Below are 23490 nucleotides of genomic sequence, written 5' to 3'. Positions count from 1 at the left end.
TATCAAAGATTGGTGGAACATTTCAATGGAGGGATGTGCCATGTTCCTAGTGGCCAAAAAGTTAAGGTGTGTGAAGGAAAAGGAAAAGAGATGGAATAAGGAAGGTTTTGGTGACATTTTTGCCTCTAAATCTGTGATACAACTTGATCTTAAGGATATTCAAGATAAAATCTAAGCTAATGAGTATAGTGAGGTCTCCATCGCTTCTAAGAATGAGATATTTATATAAATATCATGATATTGTTAAAAAAGAAGAGAAATTTTGGAAGCAGTGCTCCCGTTCTGTGTGGCTTAATGAAGGTGATAAGAATAAAAGACTGTTTAATATGACTGACATGAAACACAAGGTGGCCAATAGAATATCAAAAATTTCCATAGGGGGGACTTCGTCCTTTGAGAAAGATGAAATAAAAAAGGAAACTAGATCCTACTCCTTGTCTCTCTTGTCGGTGGATTACAATCTGGATAAAAGCACCCAAGACTTATTCCTTGCTGCTATCTCGAAGATGATTAGGAGAGACCAAAATAAAATTCTCTTTGCTATCCCTTCTAATGTTGAGATCAAGCAAGTCGTCTTTTCCTTTGAAGGTAATAAAGTCCCTAGGTCGGATGGCATCCCGATGTTCTTCTTTTAGTCATTTTGGCATATCATTATACTAGGATATTGTTAAGGGTGTTTAAGAATTATTTGGATCTAAGTTGCTTTTGAAAAAAATCAATGCCACATTTTTATTCCTTATCCGTAAGACCCCGGGAGCTGACTCTATGGAGATTTTCAGACCAATTAGTTTGTGCAATTCCTTTTACAAGTTTATATCTAAGGTTCTCACCCTTAGATTTCTCTCCATTATTCTGGATATCATTTCTTCATAATAGACCGAATTCATTCCTGGTAGACAGATTCTAGATTCCATCATATCGGTCCATGAGGTTATTCACTCCCTAGAAGTATCCAAAAATCAAGGTTTCCTCATAAAAATTGAAATCTTGAAGTCTTATGATTGGGTGGATTGGTGCTTTGTTCTCATAATCCTCAAAGCTTTTGGATTTGGTGAGAGAGTTATTTAGATGATCTCCCAGTTGATCTCTACTCCCTCACTATTGGTTATTATCAATGGCTGTCCTACCCCATTCTTCATGTCTTCGAGGGGTCTCAGACAAGGGGATAATATATCTCCTATTTTTTTGCTATCTTGGTTGAGAGTTTGGGAAGATATATCAGTAAAGTTGTTTATGGGAGTCAACTAAAAGGTGTTAGATTGTTGTCGGTTGACATAATCTGCTCCCATTAATAATTTGTTGATGACACGGTGTTGATGGGTGCATCTACTATCAAGGAAGCCATAACCCTAAAATTGCCTCTGGTCAACTATTGCCAAGCCACTGGTCAACTAATTAACTTGATGAAAAGCTCCCTCTTCTTCCTCAACACTCCTAAAGACAAGCTAGGAAGAAATGCTAGAATTTTGGATTGTCAGATCAGCTTGCTCCCCTCTATCTACTTGGGTCTCCTTTTGTGCAAAAAGCCCACTAAGATGTTTTGGAGTATCTTGGTGGATATATTCCACAAAAAATAAGATGACTGGAAAGGGGCCCTTCTAAGCCAAGTGGGGAAAATCCAATTATTAAAATCTTCCCTTCAGAGTCTTCCCTTGTATGCTTTAACTGTGTTTAGAATTCTAACCAAATTTGTTGATGCTATTGAAAAGATTCAAAAGTCCTTCCTCTCGTCAGGGGTTGAGGAGAGGAAAAGGGTATATCTGATAGCCGGGGACAAGGTTTTTAGACCTAAAAAATTGGGTGGCCTTGGTCTAAGAAATATAAAAACCACTAATAGAGCTCTTCTCACCAAACAAATCTGGAGATTGTTTGGAAAAACTAATGAATGGAATTCAATCTGGCAAGCCAAATATATGAAACCTTAGATATCTCTTACATATTTTTTTAATTCCTGTGATACCCCTTCTAGTTCTGCTATTTGGAACAATGTTGTCCAATCTAAAACGATTGCTGGACTAGGTAAAAGATAGACTATTGGTAATGGTAGGAAAGTTATTTTTTGGGAGGATTCTTGGTTGTTGGAGCCCCCCTCTCCAATAAGGTTTGTTTTTCTCCTTTTATCTCTGAGTGTAAGGCCAAATTTGGTACCAAGGTGGTTGATTAGTAGAGGGAAAACCACTAGGTGAATTTGAGTTACATAGAACCAACCTGCAACCTTGTTATGGTTCTTCTTAATTTTGTTTTGATTGTCCCTCTACTTGAAGATAAAATCATTTGGGTGGGAACTTCCTTTGGTAGTCATTCAATGGTCTTTTTTGTTCTATTGTTATCCAAATCCCTTGAACCTCCCCCTTGCTAGTCTAAAGCCTGGCTTAGTGGTCTCACTCCCAAGATCAATATATAATTTTGGATCCTTCTATAGAATAAAATCCTCACCATTGATAATCTTTGCAAAAGAGACTTTCATCTACCCAATAGGTACTACCTTTGCAAAAATGAGGAAGATAATGTTAACGATATAGCTATCCAATGTCCCTTCTCTCATGTTATTTGGTCACAGATTTTATAGCTTTGGAACCTGAATTGGGTCTTTCCTGCTTCTATTCAAGAATGTTTCACTAGTTGGAGATTCCTTTCCTTGAACAAATTCATCAAATTTCTATGGGACCTTACCTTGCCAGTTTGGGGAATCTAGAAAGAAATGAACAATAGGATTTTCAAAGCCTCCTACTCCTCTCCTAAAGTGGTGTCTATGAAAAATTAATCGGGCCATTGTGAAAAATTTGAAAGTTGATGGAAAGCCTCTTCTTTTCAAGAGAAAGGATGACTCAAACCTCTTCAAAAACTAGAATTTTTATTCTTTTATAGACAGAGATGACAAGAAAAATAAGAGAGAAAGTAGTAAGTGGTATTTTCCCCTGACTGGTTGGATCAAAGCTAATTTTTATGAGGCGGCCAAGGGAAACTCGGCATGGGCTGGGTGTGGGGGAGTGAAAAGAAGTGATGTAGGCTATTGTATTGCAGTAGTGGCACTCCCCATGCGATGATAGACTAACCACTTAGCCGAGGCCATGGCTGCTTACCAAACCCTTGCCCTTGTTAAATCTTTGGGATTTAGTATAGTCTAGCTTGAGGGAGATTATAACAACATTATTCAATGCCTAAAGGGTCTATCCTCCCCATCATGGACCATAAAAGATATCATATCTCAAGCTAAGGAGATAATTAAGTTTTTCAAGTTGTGCGTTGTATCTCATAATTATAGAGAAACCAACAATATGGCTGATTGGGCTGCCAACATGATCATCCATGTTGATATCATGATGAGCTGGATCTTCCTCATGAGGCTCGTGCCTTCTTCATTTATGATAGAGTGCATGGTTATGAGGGAGTGATAAGGAATAATGACAATGTACTTATCAATGAAAAAGGCCATAATGAATCAGAAAGAGCGGGGCTCGAAGATTGAGCTGGCGTTTACTATATACAATAATTTGCACGCTTTGTGCGTGCCCATTTCTATTTTAAAGACCTTCCTGCTTTGCACATTGATCTTTATTTTTGACTTGTTCTGCATCATGAAAGATAGGAATAATCTGGTAGCTGATGCCATGGGAGGTAATAGGAAAAGAATTGAACCGCTCTCTTGTGATCAATGGAAAGATAAGTCGAAGGCATGGGCTATTCTGGAAATGGCCAAGATGATAGGGTATATGGGGAGATTTGTTGGGAAAAATCCTATCATTACCAAAATTTTCAAGAAGAATTGGAAAGATAGAAAAATTACCATAGGAGGAAGAAAGGTTGATACTGATGGAGGGATGATTGCGGAAGTTACTGGCATGCAAATGGGAGGCATAAAGTTTTACAGAGACAAAAAGCTTATAGAGGGTGCAATCAACCGATTCTCAAAGGAGGACTCTGAGAAAACCAAGTTGGTGAAATCTAGCAAGACCTACTACTTGCCAAAAGTGATAAAGAAGGTATGGAGATGGATTCTATTTGCTATCATGCAATATGTAACTCCTGATGGTAGATTCTCTTGTGTCTATGGTTATCACTTTGTGCTTCTGAATAATTTTTGCCATTAAGATCTTGTGTCTATACCCTTCTATCTATTTAGCTCCCTTAACACTAGCATTAAGGATTTTAGGGCTAATATAGATAGTAACCCTCCCATACATGAAGTGTTAATGTTGCTTTTATACAACCATGTCAAGGCCTCCTCTATGAAGCATTCTATCACTTAGCTTTCAGATTCAGATGATGAGTCTGAGAACTCAGAAGATAGTGAAGATGAGGCATCTAATACTGAGTGGGAAGATGATGGTGATAGGATTACCTCTGGTAAAGGTTCTAGTAAGGGGAAGGAGAAAGATATGGCTTCTAGGTCTAGAAAAAATAAAGATGGAAAATGGGTTAAAGGAAAAAGGAGTGAGGTTCAGGAGGAGGACATAGGGCTTGAATATGATGAATAGGATGATGAGGGGATGGAGACTAATATTGATTATGTTACCTGACCACTAAAGGAGAAAAACAAGTAGAGCCTTATGACCACTGATATCGGCCCAGAAAAAGTAAATGATTTTCTAAATATCTAACCCAATCCTCAGGATCCCAATAAAAGGACAGATGATGTTGAAGAAGATGGGAAGATAGTGAAGGAAGGTAATAATCTGTCTCCCAATGATAAAACTACTGGTGTTAACATGGAGACCTTAGATAATACTACCCCTGAGATCAACATTCATAGTGAAAACTCTCCTTTAACCATGTTGAATACCGCAAAGAGTGGGATGATGGAGTTCTGCAAGATTATTGATTGGGTCTATTCAAAGATGGATAGTTTGAAGAACAAACAAGAGGATTCATCTAGGAAAGTGGATACCTTAGAAGCTATTGGAACAGGTAAGCTCAATATCCTGCCTAACTACCTGGAAGAATTAACAAAAGCCATCAACGATGTAGAGGCTATTGCTGGTGCATATGGATCTCAATCTAAGGGTGTGGAGGCTACATTCAATGATTTGGAAAATCAGGTTCTCAATCATGAGAACACCCTATAGAAAATTGGAGAACAAAGCCAAAAAATTATGAAAGCCTCTGCCAACATCTTTAGTGTGATGATTAGCAAACTAGAATAGATCCATCAAGAAAAAAATATTATTGATACTATCGATGATAAGGTTCTAAATCTTGAAGGGGGGACTACTGGTCATGGAAAAATAACTCAAGCTAGTACTAGGAAGATGACTCAGCATGCCAAGGAGCTGGAGGAATGAAAGAGTGTTGTTCCCTCTATGATTCAGCTGGAGCAAGAAGCAACGAAGCTTATCATAAACCTTTCTTAGTTTCTTTTGCTCGTGACTATCCCTTAGTTATTTATGTGTTGTCCCTTTGCCTCTTTTGGCTTCTCGCTATCTTTTTGTCTTTGCCCGTTGTCTATATTTTGTGTTTTTCTCTATCTAGTTGGTTTTTAATGTCTTATCTTTTGATTATCTTTCTATAAAAGGGTTTCGGGGCCCCTTCAAAACCTACTTTTCACTTAATCAAAAATATTACTTTCTTATCAAAGTTTAATATTATTAAATTGCATGAGGATAACCTAATCTAACTAAAATAATATTATTAATTTATATGTTTTAGGATAATTGTTAAATTAGTATTATGATTAAATTTATGCTAGGTTAGGCTTAAATTAAATCTTTAGTTTATGATTATGTTAAGAATCAATTAGAGATATAGATAGATAGATTTAACGTTAGATTAAAAGTAGTGACATATAAGCAAGCATTAAGAGTTTTCTATTATTGTATTTTCATTATTATATTTAAAAAAAAAAAATTAAAGTATTTTTAATTGAATTATAAATTTTAATATATTTATTATTATTACGTTGTTATTTATTTATTTATTATTATAGATATTATTATTATATTATTAATAACATTATTTTATTATCAAACTTTTATATTGTTAAATTATATTAAATTGTATTAGAATAACTAAAATAATATTATATATATGTTTATTTATTTATATAATATAAAACTTAAAAAAAGTAGATATGGATTTTAAATAATTTGATAAATATTTGTTTATTGGATATGTAAAATAAATTTGAAAAGATAACAATAACTTTAATATTATTGACTTGGGCAAATAATATAAGTGATGTTAGTAGGGTTAGGTAATTAATAATGTATAAATATCCATACCCTATTTTTAGGGCTAAAAAATATTAATAGTATTGTGACAATTAAAATGTGAGTTATAGCGTTGGTATCTCTAAGGTATTTAGGATTAAAAAGACTATTAATTTTCTTTTCTAAATACCCTAACTTAGCCATATAAAAGAATACCAAAAAATATATATAATTGTGGTTAAATAACATTAACACTATTAACCTTGAGGTGAGTAAACATGCTAGTAACATTTTATTTGAAACATTTTTACTTGATTTTGCAAATGAATAAATCTTAATGAAATGATAAGATTTAAGATAGTAATAATAATTAGTGATAAATATAGGGTTATTAAATAAATAAATAAAATATACTATTAGAATGAAAATATATAAAATATACATATATTCAATGTGTTGGTTGTGATTTCTTTTTTAAACATCACAAACTATATTTTATTAACATAACTATTGTTAATTATATTGAAGAAAGAAGAATTTGCTTATATTGTATAGAAAAAATTTAAACATATTAAAGATTATATTTGTTATGGTATAAATATTTTTTGTTAACATGAAATAGGTATTATATATTATTATAACTCATAACTTAAAAATTTAATGACCTAAATATTAATAGGTGAATTAAATATTATTTTAATGACCTCAAAATTATAATTGGTGGAAAAATAATTTTATAATAATGAGTTAATCAAAATTTGGCCCAATCGATTGCAATAGTACTAGCCTAATGTCAAGTACTAATAAACATATTTATAATATAAAAAATATGAATTAATATATTAGTTTAGTTATCTTCCTATAATTTAATAATATAAAAACTGGATAATAAAATAATATTATCAATAATATAATATATTATGTATAAAAATTTATATAATAATATTATACTATGATTATAATAAATTGATAACAATATAATAATGAAAATACAATACTAATATTGTGGAGATGTTTTGATTATGACTACTTGGATGAATTTTAGTCCGTATAAATCTATTTTTTTTATATTTGATATATATTACAAGGTAAACTAACATGAAAAATGAATTGTACCTTCATTATTGAAACTAGGTGAAAATATTTTGATACTAAATTAATTAATTAATAATAAAAATATTAGTGGTTACCATTACAAGGTAACTACCATGACAAGTGAGTGAAGGGATAATATTAATTGAATAATAAAGAATATATTCTCTAAAATAATATAGTGTATATGACCCCTTTCCTTCAAATAAGATTATCTCTTGTAATTATAATTAATGGTAACATAACATTATTGTTAGAAACCATCTAAGTGATGGAGGCTTGTTCACAGGAAGGATCCCTGGAAGAATTGGGAAAGGAAAATTATATGGATGGCAGTGATAACGGGGTCTGGGATGGTGGGATTCAATGTATCTTGACAAATGGAAAATATTCTTGTGCTTTTGAGAAGCATGTTGTGGAGGGGCCCAAATCCTCTTCTATAGATGTTTCCCCCTCATTGGGGTGCAACCGATCATGGTAAGCTCTATTTTTCTCTAGGCTTAAAGGTAAAGCTATTTCCCATGTTCCTCACAAAGTGGACCCTAGCTCGGGTACTTGCTTGATTTTCATATCGGACTGCATTGTGGAGAAAAATATGTCTATCCTGGAGTCGGTTCTGGTTGGGAAGTTTGTTGGTCCTTGCCCTAATATTGAATCGATTAGGGAATGGGTTGCCTAGAAATGGAAAGGGAAAATTTAGATTGATGTGGTGGCAATGACTAATGGCTTTTTCTCCTTCTCATTTGTTTGTGATGAGGATCTTAGATCTGTCCTTACAAGGGGTCCTTGGATGTTGGGTAAAACCTCCCTTGCCTTAAAGAAATGGGAACCAGGTTTTAATCCTAAGTCTTGGGAGTGCAATGAGGCACCCATTTGTGTCTATCTTCTAGGAACCCCTTTGGAGTACTAGGATGAGGCGATCTTTGTGGGTCTAGCGACTTGCTTCGGTGAGCTTCTTTCTATGGATCTGATGACTACGGAGAAAAAGAGGCTAGTCTATTCTTGGTTGTGTGTCAACGTAAAACAAACTACTAATTTACCATCTGAAGTCACTCTGATCTCAAAACTTGGCTTATGGGTGCAGAAGGTGGAATATGAATCTATTCCTTTTGCTTGTTTTCACTGTTAAAAAGTGGGTCATTGGGCGAAGCCATGTCCGGCTAAAGCCAAAACCGAAAAAGATCTGTAAAAAGAAAATTGAGGGTCAAGGTACTGGCCACAACCAATAGGTTCCTCCTATGGGGTTACTTAGTGATGCGCTGTAGAAGAAGGAATCTGAACCTGCTAAGGTACTACCTTCATCTGTGCCAGATAAATCAATCCCAAATGGGAATGTGAAGGAAATGGTTTCTTTTCCCCCACAGATTGACCCCCAAGTGGATATTGAGGATTCTCTTCAGAAGGATAATGGGGTGTTTGTTAACCCCCCCATTCAGCTAGTTATTGATATGACACTAGTAGAAATATGGCAAATATATTACCAAGTGACTAAAACTTTTAGTCACGACAAGTAAAAATGACCAAATTCTAGTCCTTTTTTTCAACATAGCTAAAAATGACTAAATAAATGACCTAGTAAATAACTAAATAAATGACTAGTATATGACTAAATAAATGACTATTACTCTTCTATTATAACTAAACATCAAATTTATGCTTAGACAATAGTTTTTTATATGTGTGTGTATATGTATATATATGTATACATACATACGTATGTGTGTGTGTGTATATATATATACACATGTGTGTATATATATATATATATATAGTAGAAGGGTTTTAAAACATTAGTTATATTAAACTAAAAATAAAAACAAAAGAGATGCATATTCCACTATGCGCCAAAGGAAGGATGGCGGGGAATTTTTACGGTTAATGGTTAGTTTTGATTGAACCCTAAGATTCCATAATTCTATTGCCCCCAGAATACATTTGAGATAGAGGGGCATTTCTTACGGCTTTCCTAGGTTATGCGGATAGATTTTAAATGGCCAGAAGAGCAGATGATAAGTATGATTATCTTTTCAAACTGAAATTGATTGGACATTCAGGAGTTGGGAAGTCCAATCGGCTTTCCAGATTCTCTTGCAATGGATTTTTCTTCGAGTTAAAATCCACCATAGGTTCAGGTACACAATGTTTTATTCACCCTCTTTTAACTTTTGAAGTATACCCATTTCAAATCTGGCAAGACCCATATGATTTGTTTTGGGTATAGGGGACCGCCCATTGAGTTTTAATGATTGTGCTTTCAATTTTTGTTTGTTAACTTGATATGGAGATCTTTATATTTTTCTTCTTCTTCTTTGGCTTTATGTGAGAGAATATGGAGGAGATCATTTTAATATAAATATCCCTTGAAACCTGTCTGATAGTTTATATTTTTATTGAAATATATCTCTATTTATTTGTAACAAAACATAAATTTTCCTAGGTAAGATTTTAGCAGGCTTAAATCGCAACTTGGCATCATATAACAACTACTAACCTCAATATGATGTGATCACCTTTAAATCATGTATAGATAGCAAATAAATTTATTTCAAATTATATCAAACCCTTAAACGGTTATGATTAGTCGTACGACAGGCTATTATAGCTGCTATTTAAATATCAATGGAAGAGAAATATCATAAAATGTGCTAACAAAATGCTACATCAATATTTGCCTGAATTTGTTCCCTAAACAACAAAACTACCAATTAATTGTATGCCTTCAAGACTTTGGTATATTGGAATAGATACAATAGTCATAGGACTTGAAGCAATGGGGGTTAGAAGTAACAAAATCTGTATTAAATGGGTTGCAACTCCTCTTTGACCAAATACCCTTCTTTTATATTCTAGAGCAGAAATTTAACAAAACAGCAACAAGGATAAATAAGAATCTAATTCAATTACCAGATTTGTAATTCACATTTCTAAGATAAGGTTGTGTCTACCATATTAATCAAATCTGCACAATGGTTATCTCCATGTGAAATCACTCCAAGGAATTGTGGGTTTTCTACCTCTAATTCTAGACCTAAAGGGTTTTGGTCCTTAGGTTAATGGAACTAAAGTCTAATGCTCCAACAAGGAGTAGAAATAAAAAAATAGAATGGTTTATCAATACGTCTCCTTCTCCTTGCCTACCCTTTCTTACATAGAATTTCTCTTCAAAAGACAACTCTTAAAATTATGTTCATGACCCTTGACTGATATTTGAGATGAATTATTTAAAATAAACTATAATTATTAAAGGCTTTTTTTTTTTATATTTAAGACTATTGGAGGCCCTCATTATTATAGTTTTTATTCTCAAAAGCCACTAAAAATGTATGATGGGCATTTTGGGTTTCAACATGGATTAACTTCAGATCGAAGGGTATTACACACACTAAAGATTTACAAATAGGTAGGAAGCCAAGAGGGCTTGAATATGGGGGAAACTCCAAGGTTAAATATGCTTGAGACAAAGTAGTAACATCCCAAGAAGTTCTAATGCTTCACCCCTACAAGAATCACCTAAGGGAAAAGAATGCTAATTGGACACTTTGTGGTCATGGGAGATTAGTTCTTGGGAACCACTTTATGAAATACAGCCTAATGAAGATTGACTTGAAACTACACAATCGAATCTCTAGTAAATCATCCCATAATTTAATAAATTGCAATAACACCCACTTACAATAACTAAACATGGGATCTCTAGAATGGATGCATCAAGAGACACAACCATTGGTAAATAATTTGCAAACAATGATGCAAGCTAATTGGGATTGATTGTGGGGAAAATTCTGTGGTTAAGAAAGCTTGAGCTAGAATGATACTATGATGGGGTCCTCCTAGAAATTTGTTGATTGATCCTTGTGAGCATCACTAAGATGTTACAAGGGCTAAGTTAATCATTCATGGTCATGAGACACGAACCCACTATTCATGAAATATAGGTCAATGAATATTGATTCAAATCATCCCATGATTTTACGCTACAAAAACACCACTTATGAAAATGAATGAAAGAGGGCACTCTAAAAAGAATGGTTCTTAAGGTACAACATTTGTTCTAAGTTTTATAAATGGAGTAGCAAGCTAGGTAGACTTGACTGTGGACTTAATTCTATGTGAAATATGCTTGAGCTATAGTAGTACTAGGATGGGTGATTTACCATGAATATCTAGTGTTTAACCCATTGAAGAAAAAACTACATGTAATGAATGCTAAGTGGACCATTTATCATTATGTGAGATGCACTACTCATGAAATATGGGTTAACTAAGATTAATTCCAAAACTAGGTAGTTAGAATATGAAAAATCTGTAAATAGAAAAAGTACCATTTAGATAAAAATGAATGAGCTTGGGAGCTATAGAAGGAATTGTTCATAAGACACAACACTTTCTAAACCTTCTACAAACAAGGTAGCAAACCAAGTATTATTGATTAAGGGAAAACTCGATGGCAACAAATGAGGTAGCAAGCCAAGTAGTTTTGATTGAGGGAAAAAATCAATGGCTAAGCACACTTGAGAAACAAGAGTACTAGGATGAGTGAGCTCTAGATAAGTGTTTGTTCTTCAACCCTATTAGCATCGTCTAGATGTAATAAGTGAAAAGTAGACCATTTGTTGTTATAAAATATGGGTTATTGTGACCATTGCTCATGAGATTTAGATCAATGAAGGTTGTCTCAAAAAATATGTAGTTGAATCCCAATAAATCATCCAAAATTCACAAATTTACCACTTATAAATGAAAATCCACGTCAAATTTTCCCTTTATCTGATTTTTTTCAAATAATTTTATATAGTGGGGGTGGGGTGAGGGGACACTCTCTTTTCTTGACTTTTTCAAAGCAAGGCTATTACACTTTGCACAATTTCTCCATTCCAATACCAAAAAGAAAATCAAAGGAGCTCAAAGTCACTCAAAGATAGTTTAAGGGTTTCTACCAAAACATTACACTCTAAAAATTGATATTTTCTTAATATTAATATCGACTTAAGACTCTTCTTATAAATCATATTTCTCTCCTTTGTATACCCAATGTATTAGAATAAGAAAAAGAAGCCTCTTCTATACAATGTATGCAGAATTTTCTGTTCTCACTTTAATAATTGGTATACTTGAAGAGATTTCTTGGCATAGGTCATAAACCATTTACGTTGCAACCTACGGCATAGTTATATCATCAGCATTCTAAATTAATATTTATTGTAAGACCAAAGTTACCCACGCCTCATTTGACTTAGTAGCTATATTTCTTATATTATTTATAATTAGAATTTTTTTCACATCTCCATACTTCAAGAGGTTTCTTGGAATCAGCCATAAAATATTTAAGGTACAACCTAAAGCATGGATATAGAAAGAATTACTACAAGAACAAAATTATAAAATATTTAAGGTACAACCTAAAGCATGGATATAGAAAGAATTACTACAAGAACAAAATTAATCGTGCTTCATTTGACTTAGTAGCTATTTTTCCACATTTAGTTTCTCTCTCCATCGACATTCTACACAAATAATACAATTTTACTAATTATTTGTCACACTACAGCCTGATATTATAAATTTAAATATTCAAATGATGACTTGTTGTGATGAATAAGTTTGATTTTCGTATCATCATAAAGGAAGAGTAAGACAAATGAGAAAAAAAAAATCTTATAAAATGAAGATGTAATTGTGCATCTTATCATCGTCCATATAAAACCTAACCACCATGCTAACAAAGAACTTGAAATTGCATGAGGTGTGGGTAAATAGAGCGTAACCGAGTCTAGAAAATTTATGCTATGGTTTTATGTGGATCTATTTGTTGTGCTTTCTAACTCAATATGTTTTTTTGTTTCAAGTAAATTATCTTCAACCTGGTTTTGGTTATGATGGTTGCTATTGTTCTACATACCACTGGTAGTATTATGTGTATCTTATTATTGAGGCTCCTATAATCCCCATAAGCGTAGATTCTTGGTGTATCGATCTTTTTTAGTTTATGTTTTTTTGTTATCAACAAAAAAATAAAGACCTTGAAACAAAATTGTGCTAATGGTGGGCCTCACATGCTCTTCAAATTAATCTCGTGGGTATCGTTCAACTTCTTACAATTTTTTAAGCTAGTACTGTCATCCTAAGATCAGAGGCCACTTGATAAAATATTAGCAACTTTAGGATTATCCAATAGGAAAATTTGATAATTTATAAGCTTAAGCTCTGATCTGAACAAGAGCCAGACATTATTAAATATATTTTGACTTAGCATAAAATAATTTCAGCTGTAGTCTCCTATTTGGAATCATATGCTTTAAGAAAACTGCTTTACAGTGAATTACATTATACTGCACATTGAACAAACCTATTATAATGAAAACAATGCATATCACATATATAAAGGAGTACTTCTGAAATGTATAGGAACATGTAACAATAATTAAGAAATGGAAAAAATATCAATTAGCAAGCACAAACCTTAGCATTTATTCCAGGAAGCCTGGTTACATCCTGTGACTCTGCTAGAACCACATTCAGAAGTCCAGGAATCCAGGAAAAATACATTAACATGCCTCTCCAATTTAGATGGTATATCCCCATAAAAATAAAGTTGAAGCTATAGGAAATATCATAACAAAAAATATGTCATACTGAAATTTAAGTAAAGTGACTTGGTTTTCCAAACCATCTACAACTGAGCAACCATAATGATGAAAAATAATATAGAACCTAGGACTTGAGTACTAATCCGGAAAACTATAAATCTATACAATAATGATCTAAAATTAATAATACATATACCTTATAAGTTAATACAAATCTGAAGGAAACAAAAAGTATATTGGCCCAAGGGTACAATTTGTAGATGCATATTATTAATTCATACCAAAGGCAGCCTTACCTGCTAAAAGGTAAATGACCATTAGTTCAAAAGTTTGAATACCTTTATTAGGCATAGGAGAACTCAAGAAGTTTGATTACACCTCCTATTATTTGTTTATCAACGATTTGGCCTTATTCACTGACACAATGATCTCCAAGTCAAACTACACTTTGATTTTAACAGGGAATGCTTTTCACTGTATATTTCCTTTACTATGTACCGATCTTTATTATATTCTGCGTTGCCCTTCTATCTTAAATCACTGTTAAGAAGCTTTGACAAAATCTTTGTTTTTGTGCCATGCTGCTATCATTGTTCTTTAAGCCTCTTTGGCTATCATAATTGAATTGCTACAAACTTTTGTTATTTGACTGCACTGTGACTTTGAACCTACTACTTTTTACTCTATTTTAGACCTTCTACTGCAATGTATCTCATTTGTCACTGACTTCAAGAAGACATTACTATTTTTGAGTAATTCGACTTTTGATTTCAGTGCTTTCTCATTGATAGTCCTTATGATGTCTCTTTGAGGTTATATTGACTATTTTGCATTTAACCTGATAATGATTTCTCAGAATCCTATTTCTAGGTTGTGATACTAAGGTTGTAGCTATAAAGGCTATCATTATTTGATATACATCTATCAATATGTCCATATTTCAGTCATTGATTGGATTATCAAATTTAATATTCTCATAGCTATGTACTGTCATCTATTACTTCTTTGAAATTTCACACACAGTCACATCTTTGTCTCTTGGCTGACTGTATGTGTTGTCTAACATATTCTTATCTTTTTGGTCGCTCTTGTCACACCTTTTTCAAGGTCTCGTAATAGTTCTTCCAGCCTTAGAGACAATGCCCTTTACTTGCCTCAATCTTTAGGGCTCTGTCATATACATTTTCAAAATGGTTTTAACTATATCATTAATCATTTTTAATCATTACATACTATATTGGGTATTGACCTCCTTGCTTTCATTATAGATTCCTTGTCTTTCTATTATGCTGCAATTTTAACTTTATTTGCATGCTTTAAAGGGATAATCTTCTCTTGTAAATGTCACTTTTTCTGATCTTGTATCTTTGTATTACGCACTCACTATCTATTTGGACTGAATTTATACCTTGAGGACTGCAATATACCCTGTCTTTCTTTGTTGTGATGAGTCATTGACTATATGTGTTGGCTATTAGATTTTCAAATCTCGTAACTGCCTAAAACACTGTCATTTATGAGATCACTGTGGGTTTTATTGTCTCATGATAGTGATATGACCTTTCACAAGTTTGAGACTGTTTCTTTGACCTTTGGGTTTGAAATCTACACGCGTTCTCTGTTTTTCTTTTGTAGAGGGTTGTTGTTTGAACTTTTGGTTATGATATAAACCCTTCCCTTGATGCATATAATTCCTCCATTGTTATGGGTCCTTAGAGGACTGTCTTTTGTCTTCAATGAAATTCTCTAGCTTGATGTATGTATTCTAGAGCCTAAAACTTTTACATCCTTCACTTGATCCAGTAGTATCTAGGGTTGTACCTCATGTTATGACTGCCCCAAAAGAATTTTACATTGTTCTACTTGCTCTATCTTTGAGACTTGGATGTGCTCCCTCATAGGTCTATGTGTCTTGTATTAAAAAGAATGCTTACTATTCATTGTATTGATCTGAATCTGCTCTTGTTCGAAATGATATTTCATATCACTTCTTTTCAATGCTTTGTCATAGGCTTCAAAGGACTATTCTCTAATGTCATGATATGATACACTTTTTACTGCTCATGTTTGTCACATCTTTGTTTGCATATGAATAACTCTTTGATTCCCCAAACCCTACATAACCCTTAATCATCATTAAAATGATTATACCTTTGATCTCATTCTTCTATGTCTCAGATCTCTGATATAAGCCATGGTCAATCATGGTTTCCGTTGTTATATTGGCTTTACCTCTGTTACCTTGGATGCTTTTGATAATTCTCCTGACACCATTAACCTCTATCTCTCTGTGACTTTGACGGGGATTATTTTGATTGACTACCCTCTAATATTGAAGCTTCTCTAAGATTGTCAAATGAATTGAATGTCTCTTTGGACTATGGTTGTTCCTCTCCATATTATTGAAGATGTAACTTCCATTTGCCTTAATCTACTCTTTACCACTGTGAACTGCATAATACATTCATTTGGAAATTTCCTTATCTCTCTTTATTCTTAAGACTATAACTATCTTTACATTTTCTATGGAGTGCTAAAACCTTGACTGTTATAGGGTTTCTATATCATTTCTTGATTGCTACTACGCTGCCCCTGTAATGCTTGTGAATGAAAATTTTGGACTGTCAAACGTATTTGCCCCTAGATGAGCTCATTACTAGTATTGCTAACCTCTTAACAACAAATCTTCATGTTATTAATTGTTATAATTGTCTATATAAAGATATTATTGTTGCTATTTCAGACTTCCCCTTTAAACACACTGATGACCGTTATACACAGTTTGAATACATCTGTCTTTTATCTTTATGAGATCTTTTTTCTATTGGTAAGAGATAACAAATCAACACAAATCTTTGCCATTTCCTCTTTACTGTCTAGACCTGTAGCATACCTTGGAGTATGGCTCACTATTATTTCATTTTTCTAAGAATTACTTACTAATATTTTGTTTTCTCTATGTATGGATAGTGATCTTGCGTTCAAGAAAACCCTAAGACTCTTGATGAAAGGTCTAAAATAGATGAAGAAGACACCATTTCTTGACAGAATTATTAGATTTCTCTTAGAACCTAACTTGGTGCATCTGTAAGAGATATAATCTAGGCGGGGTATTGTGCAAGACGAAAAATAGGTAGGAAGCAACAGATGTTTTACTAGCATAGACATTTAATTGTAAGCTCACAGCTCAATACTTGAACCAATATTTAGGAAAAAAATTGAGATTAATCTAAAAAATACCAGTAAATAATGGAAAATTATATACTTCAGCATGTTTTCTTTAAATCACACAAATTGGATTTCTTTTCAATTTTTTATCATTTTATGTAAGTTATTAAATTTTAAATATTTTACTAATTTGCGATTCTGATGGTTTAGGAACTTCCCAATTTTATTATTGATCACAAGTCAGTCTAATATATTTTGTATATATGCAATGAGTTAGCAGTGACATTACTCATTTCATCCCAAAGGAATTGATGTAATATCAATATCACCATAAACATCCAATCATGCATAATCATTTTCTTGATGTTTCTGGATTAGATTGTGTGCAATTTTTTAACATCAACGTTGATGTTAAAAAAATGCACACAATCTAATTCAGAAGCATCAAGAAACTAATATTATGGATTGTGGAAATCTGATGGCTTTAATGCATAATCATATTGATTTCCTAAACTTTAATGGATGAAGAAATAAAAAATGATCTTAGGAGAAAGAAGTTATGTTTATCTTGTAGAGAACCATATTTGGTGCCTTGAGTTGCAACAAAATCCTTATTCACTGTTTTCCCTTGGCACTTCTTTTATGACTGTCTAGCATCTTGCTTTCTGCAAAACTCTCAATTTGCCTTGATGTTTGAAGACTTTCATGTTTTGACCTTTAACTATGATTTACCACTATAATCTTGCGCTTTGAAGGAACTGTTTTTCAACTGATTGATTTCTTTTGAAACTCTTTCTTTGAGGGCCTTTGAATTGATTATGAATAAATTGTTTGTGTATGATGTCTTAACTGATGAGACACCTAACAAACATTCACATAACTTTTTTTCTTTTTATTCACGACCATGACAACCTTTTCTAGACTTTATTCTCAAACCTTAATTCATATCTAACTTAACTTTTTATGTAGGGTTGTTTATTGTGTTTGTTCTTTAACTAGTTGCTGCTCTTTATGATAGTACTGTGCATTATCCTTCATGACAATTATTTGATTCAAATAGACTATCTCTTCCCTATAAACTCATGTTGCTGCTATAGGCTTAGATCAAATGTCTAGACATATTGGCTTTCGTAGTTTTTCTCTATCTTATGGAGATGCACTTAAAGCTTGTTAAAATCATCTTAAATCTGCCTTCAAAATTGGGGATACATGTTTGGATTTAAAAAACCTCTCTTAGACCACATCTTAAGCAGTCATGGTTGACTATGGCTTTGATTCTTAATTGTCTTCATTCTTTGAAGAGAATTGCCTTCTCACTTTAAAATGTGACCATAAACAACCTAATGCTAAGATTGCTTATTATGTTTTGAAAATATGTCTGCCTTTATTCTTTCTCACCGTCCCATGTTTCATTGTGCTAGGATTATGGTATTCATATGTCATGACACAAAATTAATGACTGCATTTCATGTGTCATCTTTTCTCTGTTATTTCACTATCATTGTGACCCAAAACATTAAGGATTGAGATCTTTGTGGCATCATCTTTGAATGATCATTGTTATCATTTGACTGCTATCCTTTTACAACCTTTGATAGGTTTATTTTTTCTATCAAGTTCACAGTCCCTTATTAGGCTATGAGTGTGTTGTATTCTATAACTGATCACTATCCTTTTGAGACAATTACCTGTTCCCACCCTGTTGTCCCTTTTTTTTTGACAACTAAATCTTTGTTAACAACAAAATTTCCTGTGTATTGATCTTACAAAGATCTTATAAATTGTTTGTCAAACTCCTACTCAATTTTAATCACGTCCATGGATTTCCATTTCTTGTTGTACATGTGGTTGAAACTAGGTATTTTGATCCTGATGTGGACTGCATATTCAATTTTTTCGAAAGAGGTTGGTAGCATATACCATTTCTGGTTTGTTGAACTATTATTTTTCTTTAAGAATTAGAAGAATGAGATATTAAAGGGTGCACCAAAGCTATTATTTTTAAGTTAAATTTATAATTTTAATTTATGTGATCTCTTACACTTAAAGACATATCAAGGCTAGAATCTGATTATGTGAATATTTTAATTCAAATTTGTATTGATGACAACTTTGACTCCTTGTAATTTAGGATTACTTCCCTATACTACCCTTTGTGTGTGGCTACAACAACAAGGCTTTATTCCTTCTTTATATGATTGTTACCGCTGTGCAAATTTATTTTGTCATATTTGACAGTGAATAATCAATTGTGCTTCAATATTTGGCCTTAATTTGTCATGGCCATGGCATGTACTATATCATAATGACATCTGTAGTCACATAAATCTATCAATTTTAATTAAATGAATATTTGTTATTTATTTGATTAAAAACCCACTAGCCAACAGTTAATTAAACTAACATTTAATTAATTCATCTTCAAATCATTCTCCTATTAATTAAATGAATAAATTCTATTTATTTCATTTAACCCCCTTTCCTCTTTTAAATAAATTAAATAAAACATTTATTTAAATCATTAAAATCCCTCCACTTGCATTCTCCTAAAAATGCAAGTTGCACCTATTTGTTGAAATAAATGAATTTTATTTTAATAAAAAATTTATTTTCCCTCATGCACCAAACCCACTTGCAATCCTAAATCCCCTTCTAGACTCTTCTAACCGCTTCCTAATTAGCCTAATCCATCCCCTAAATATTGTCACATTCCTAAGCAACTTGAAGTCACTTCTGAAAGACTCCAAAGTCTTTGAAAAACATTTAAGGCTTTATGTCTTCAAATGGTTAACCTCTAAAGTCTTCCAAACCATTAAAGGCTCTTACATAACCATTTATGGTTAAATCCACTTGCACCCATGGTTAGAGACTTTGACCCCTAACTCAACCTTCATCTTTATCTTTGGTTATTAATTAACCATTGCACAAGAGTTTACCCCTTGGATAAAAGCTTTATCCAATGGATGACTCTAACCCAATCTTAACCTTACCCCCTAGAGTAACCCTCAGGTCATGTCAAGCATTTAATGCTTCTTCCCTCTTCCCTCAGCCCATCTCATGTTGACATTTGTCATCCTAGGATTGGGTTGAAATCTCTCACATGGATCTTAAGCCCTTGAATCCTGACCCTTGTTGAGATTACTCAATCTCAACCATCCATTGCTCCATTTTTCCTATAAGTAGAGCCCATTTCTTCATAATCCAGATTCTAAAAAAATTGCATACATCTAACCTATAGCAAAATATAGAGAGTATTTAGCATAATTCACTTTGGTCTAATATTAATCTTAGTTAGTTACATAATATCTCATTTCTTAGTTTGTTCATGTTTGCATTTTCATGAGCATTTACTTCATACTATTGAATCTCCATAAGACATCCAAAAATAGTGAAAAAAGCTACTGAGAGCTACAATCATTTGGGAACTTGGAGAGGAGAGGAACAAGGGAGAGTTAATGGCGTAGGGAGCATCATGAGTGAAGTCTTAATGTTTATTGGTTTTTATCTCTCATATGCTTCTATTCTTAATCTTTCTTGATAATGCTTTTTAATGGTTTAGTTATATGTTGATTTGACTAACCCCTGGACTAACTATTTTATGGCATTACAACATCACATCCTTATAATAAAAAGAGGATAAAACAAACCCTACTATCAATATTTTTTGTGATAACCTATAGCTTATTCCAAACATGGGCTACTCAAACTACCGCTATTGCTTCGAAGATTAACTTTTCTTCCTTGTATTTATGAATAGTGTATTGACCTTTATTCATTATCTTTATGGGTCATCTTGAAGGCTTTGAATAGTGATGCTCTGATCTATTTTTGTGTCACTGTCCTAAAGACATGTTACAATCAATCCACCCTCCACTATTGTTAGACTAACTGCTGTTATAGACTGAGATGATATTGACCCACATTTGTTCTTTGATGCCAAGTATTTTTTCTTCCTATATTTCTTTATCTTGTTGCAAACCACGAGTATCTTAAGAAACCTTCATGCATATTGCCCTTGATAGTCAAATGTATTGTTTTGAATGACAAGCTTATTGTCATGGAAGTTTGTATCTCATCCACTTGCTCCACTAGCTATCCTACTATAGGACCGTGTGCCCTTATTTGCTACATCCTTGAATAAAAGTGCTACTACTATGACCTTTTCTTTCCATTAAGCTCTATCTTGCATGAATTTAGTGCATTAGACCCTACAATGTCTTTCAGTGTAGCAAACCTCTATTCAAACTAATTTTGTATCAATCATATCTATGTCCAGTTGGTGAGATTAAACTAATAAGAGGTCTGCAGGGTATGGTGGAATACATCTATGTACTGTGACTGAAAAATCTGCTCTTTTACTGTCATTGTGACACTTTTTCACTGTGTTTACTGATGCTTGTGCATTGAACATAGCTGCAACAATGCCTTTTCATGGACTATAAATTGTCTTGGAATGCATGATGATTATTCTTATTATTAATCCTTGATCATTGTACTAAAGGCTTGTTCTACGCCTAGAAAGACTGTATCATACCATTGGTTCATTATGCCTTATAATAGTTCCTTGGCTGCAAATTCTATTATTGCTCTTGACCTAGGTGCCATTCACTGCTATCTCCATTTGACATTGGTCTTGTGCTACTTAGGATTTCCCTTTTTGTTTATGAAGAAAGTAAGGGTATGTACTATCCTTCATTGGTCTTGCATGTGTATGAACTGTCTCCAATATGACAGAGACCCTTTAAATGATCTCTATGAGAATTTGCAAATTCTTATAAATTGCACATTAATCTTTGTCTTCAATACTTTGAGTAATGCCTTAAACTCAAAGCATTCTTTATGAATACAAGTCATCATAGTTAATTCAAATCTTATGGATGCCTTATAAAGAATGACCTCTATCTATACATATCTCACAGATTTTGTGATAATGATGAATGATATTATGCTATCTTTTGGATACTTTCCTTAGAACATACTATCTTTATATCCTTATCATGCTTCCTTTGTTGATTATTAGCACTGTCCTAATGGACTAAAACTTCCTTTATGCTTTGAAGGACCTTCATATTGCCTTATGCACATAGAGATGTCTCTAACTATAACATGATCCCTATGCAAAAATTACTTTAACTACCCAAGTGAGATTGTGATGAACTCACTGTCACTGTTCACTATCATTTTTCTTGTAAAATTGTATTTCTTCTTTGATAGCATCTACATAATTCTATGAGTCCTTCAAGGCATATGACTGTTAAGATAGTCATATTGCTAACCCTTTTTTGCTATAGATGTGCTCAAGACTGCTTCTAAATGTAACCTATAGACCACTCTTCGACCCTCTAGGCTAGTATTCGCGTATTTAAGCCTTCCCATTCCTTTCTTAGTGATTTGAAATTGGGAGTTTGCATAGCATTCTCAAACAACATTGATCTGCAATCTTTGTGACCCTATTTCAACCCACAATTGCATCTGAACACCACTTCTCTAGTGCAGTTCTGAGACACTTATTTTCTTTTGATGACTGCAATCCTTTTGTATGGTTCATTACCTTTCTTATCTCTATCTCCATCTATGAAATTATCCTTATCTCATACTATGACTACTATTCCTATCATGGGGCACTGTCATAATGCCTTCCCTAGGCTAAAATATAAGTATCTCACTGTTGTGTATGTCTGATATTTTTAGGATACTGTTGAAACCTTGTTGGCATTGCATGAAGATTGCGTTGAAGAATTATATTAGGAAGTGTTGTCATTGATGTCAATAGCAACAAGTAATGAAGCAATGAAAGAAACCGATAATGAAGCAATAAAGCAACCGATAATAAAGCAATGAAGATCAACCGGTAACCCGAACCAGTTGAGAAGCAAAACCCCAACTAATGGAGCTTGGAGATTGGTTGTGATTATTTGTGATTGAATGACGATCAGTGATGAAGATTCCACATAAGCATGTTGCACGTGATTATTTTTGAAAAGGTTTTGGTGCATAAAGATAACCATTTATCTTGGGAATGATCAAATGCATAGTATGAAGTGACAAACGCGTGATGTATTTGAAGATTCAAAGTGCGATGATCTAGGAGTGGTTTTAGATTCTTAGAAGAATTTAAAGTTGATTGCAATGTAATATAACGATCAAGATTGAACCAATGTGTTTGTAATCTCTATGAGAACTTTAGTGTTTGTGTTGTGTTACTAACCTAATGTATTTTCTTATAAGTTCAATGATTTGATTCAATGAGTTGTTGGCAATTTTAGTTAAGTGTGAAAGTGATTATTGCCGAACTAGGAGGTGTGTCTATAAAATGATGTGAAGGTAGATAGGAGCGGTAAAGGATCTGATTCAATAAAGAAGTGTTATTTCTAGATCACTTAGGAACCTGTTGTTCTCTAACCATTACAATAGTTTGAAATCCCCTCATAGGGTAAGCTTTAACAGGCTTGTTGTTGAAATCCTCTAACCAGGAGATCCATTAGCTTGGATTTGAA

At 33.1% G+C, this 23490-nt stretch overlaps 1 protein-coding gene across 1 annotated transcript in view; it reads left to right on the top strand.

Annotated features, from left to right (window-relative positions):
* The first annotated feature begins 3437 nt into the window (after positions 1–3437).
* Positions 3438–23490, top strand: part of LOC131875784 (endoglucanase 16-like) — a 49059-nt gene continuing 29006 nt past the window's right edge. The window contains exons 1-3 of the mRNA XM_059220457.1: positions 3438–3983; positions 4251–4439; positions 4614–5039. Coding sequence (XP_059076440.1) covers positions 3438–3983; positions 4251–4439; positions 4614–5039 — 1161 coding nt within the window. The remainder of the gene's footprint in view (positions 3984–4250; positions 4440–4613; positions 5040–23490) is intronic.

The sequence above is a fragment of the Cryptomeria japonica genome, chromosome 5 (assembly GCF_030272615.1).
Source record: "Cryptomeria japonica chromosome 5, Sugi_1.0, whole genome shotgun sequence".
NCBI classification, from domain to species: domain Eukaryota; kingdom Viridiplantae; phylum Streptophyta; class Pinopsida; order Cupressales; family Cupressaceae; genus Cryptomeria; species Cryptomeria japonica.
Note: the sequence above shows the minus strand (reverse complement) of the source record. Positions and strands in the feature narration are given on the sequence as shown.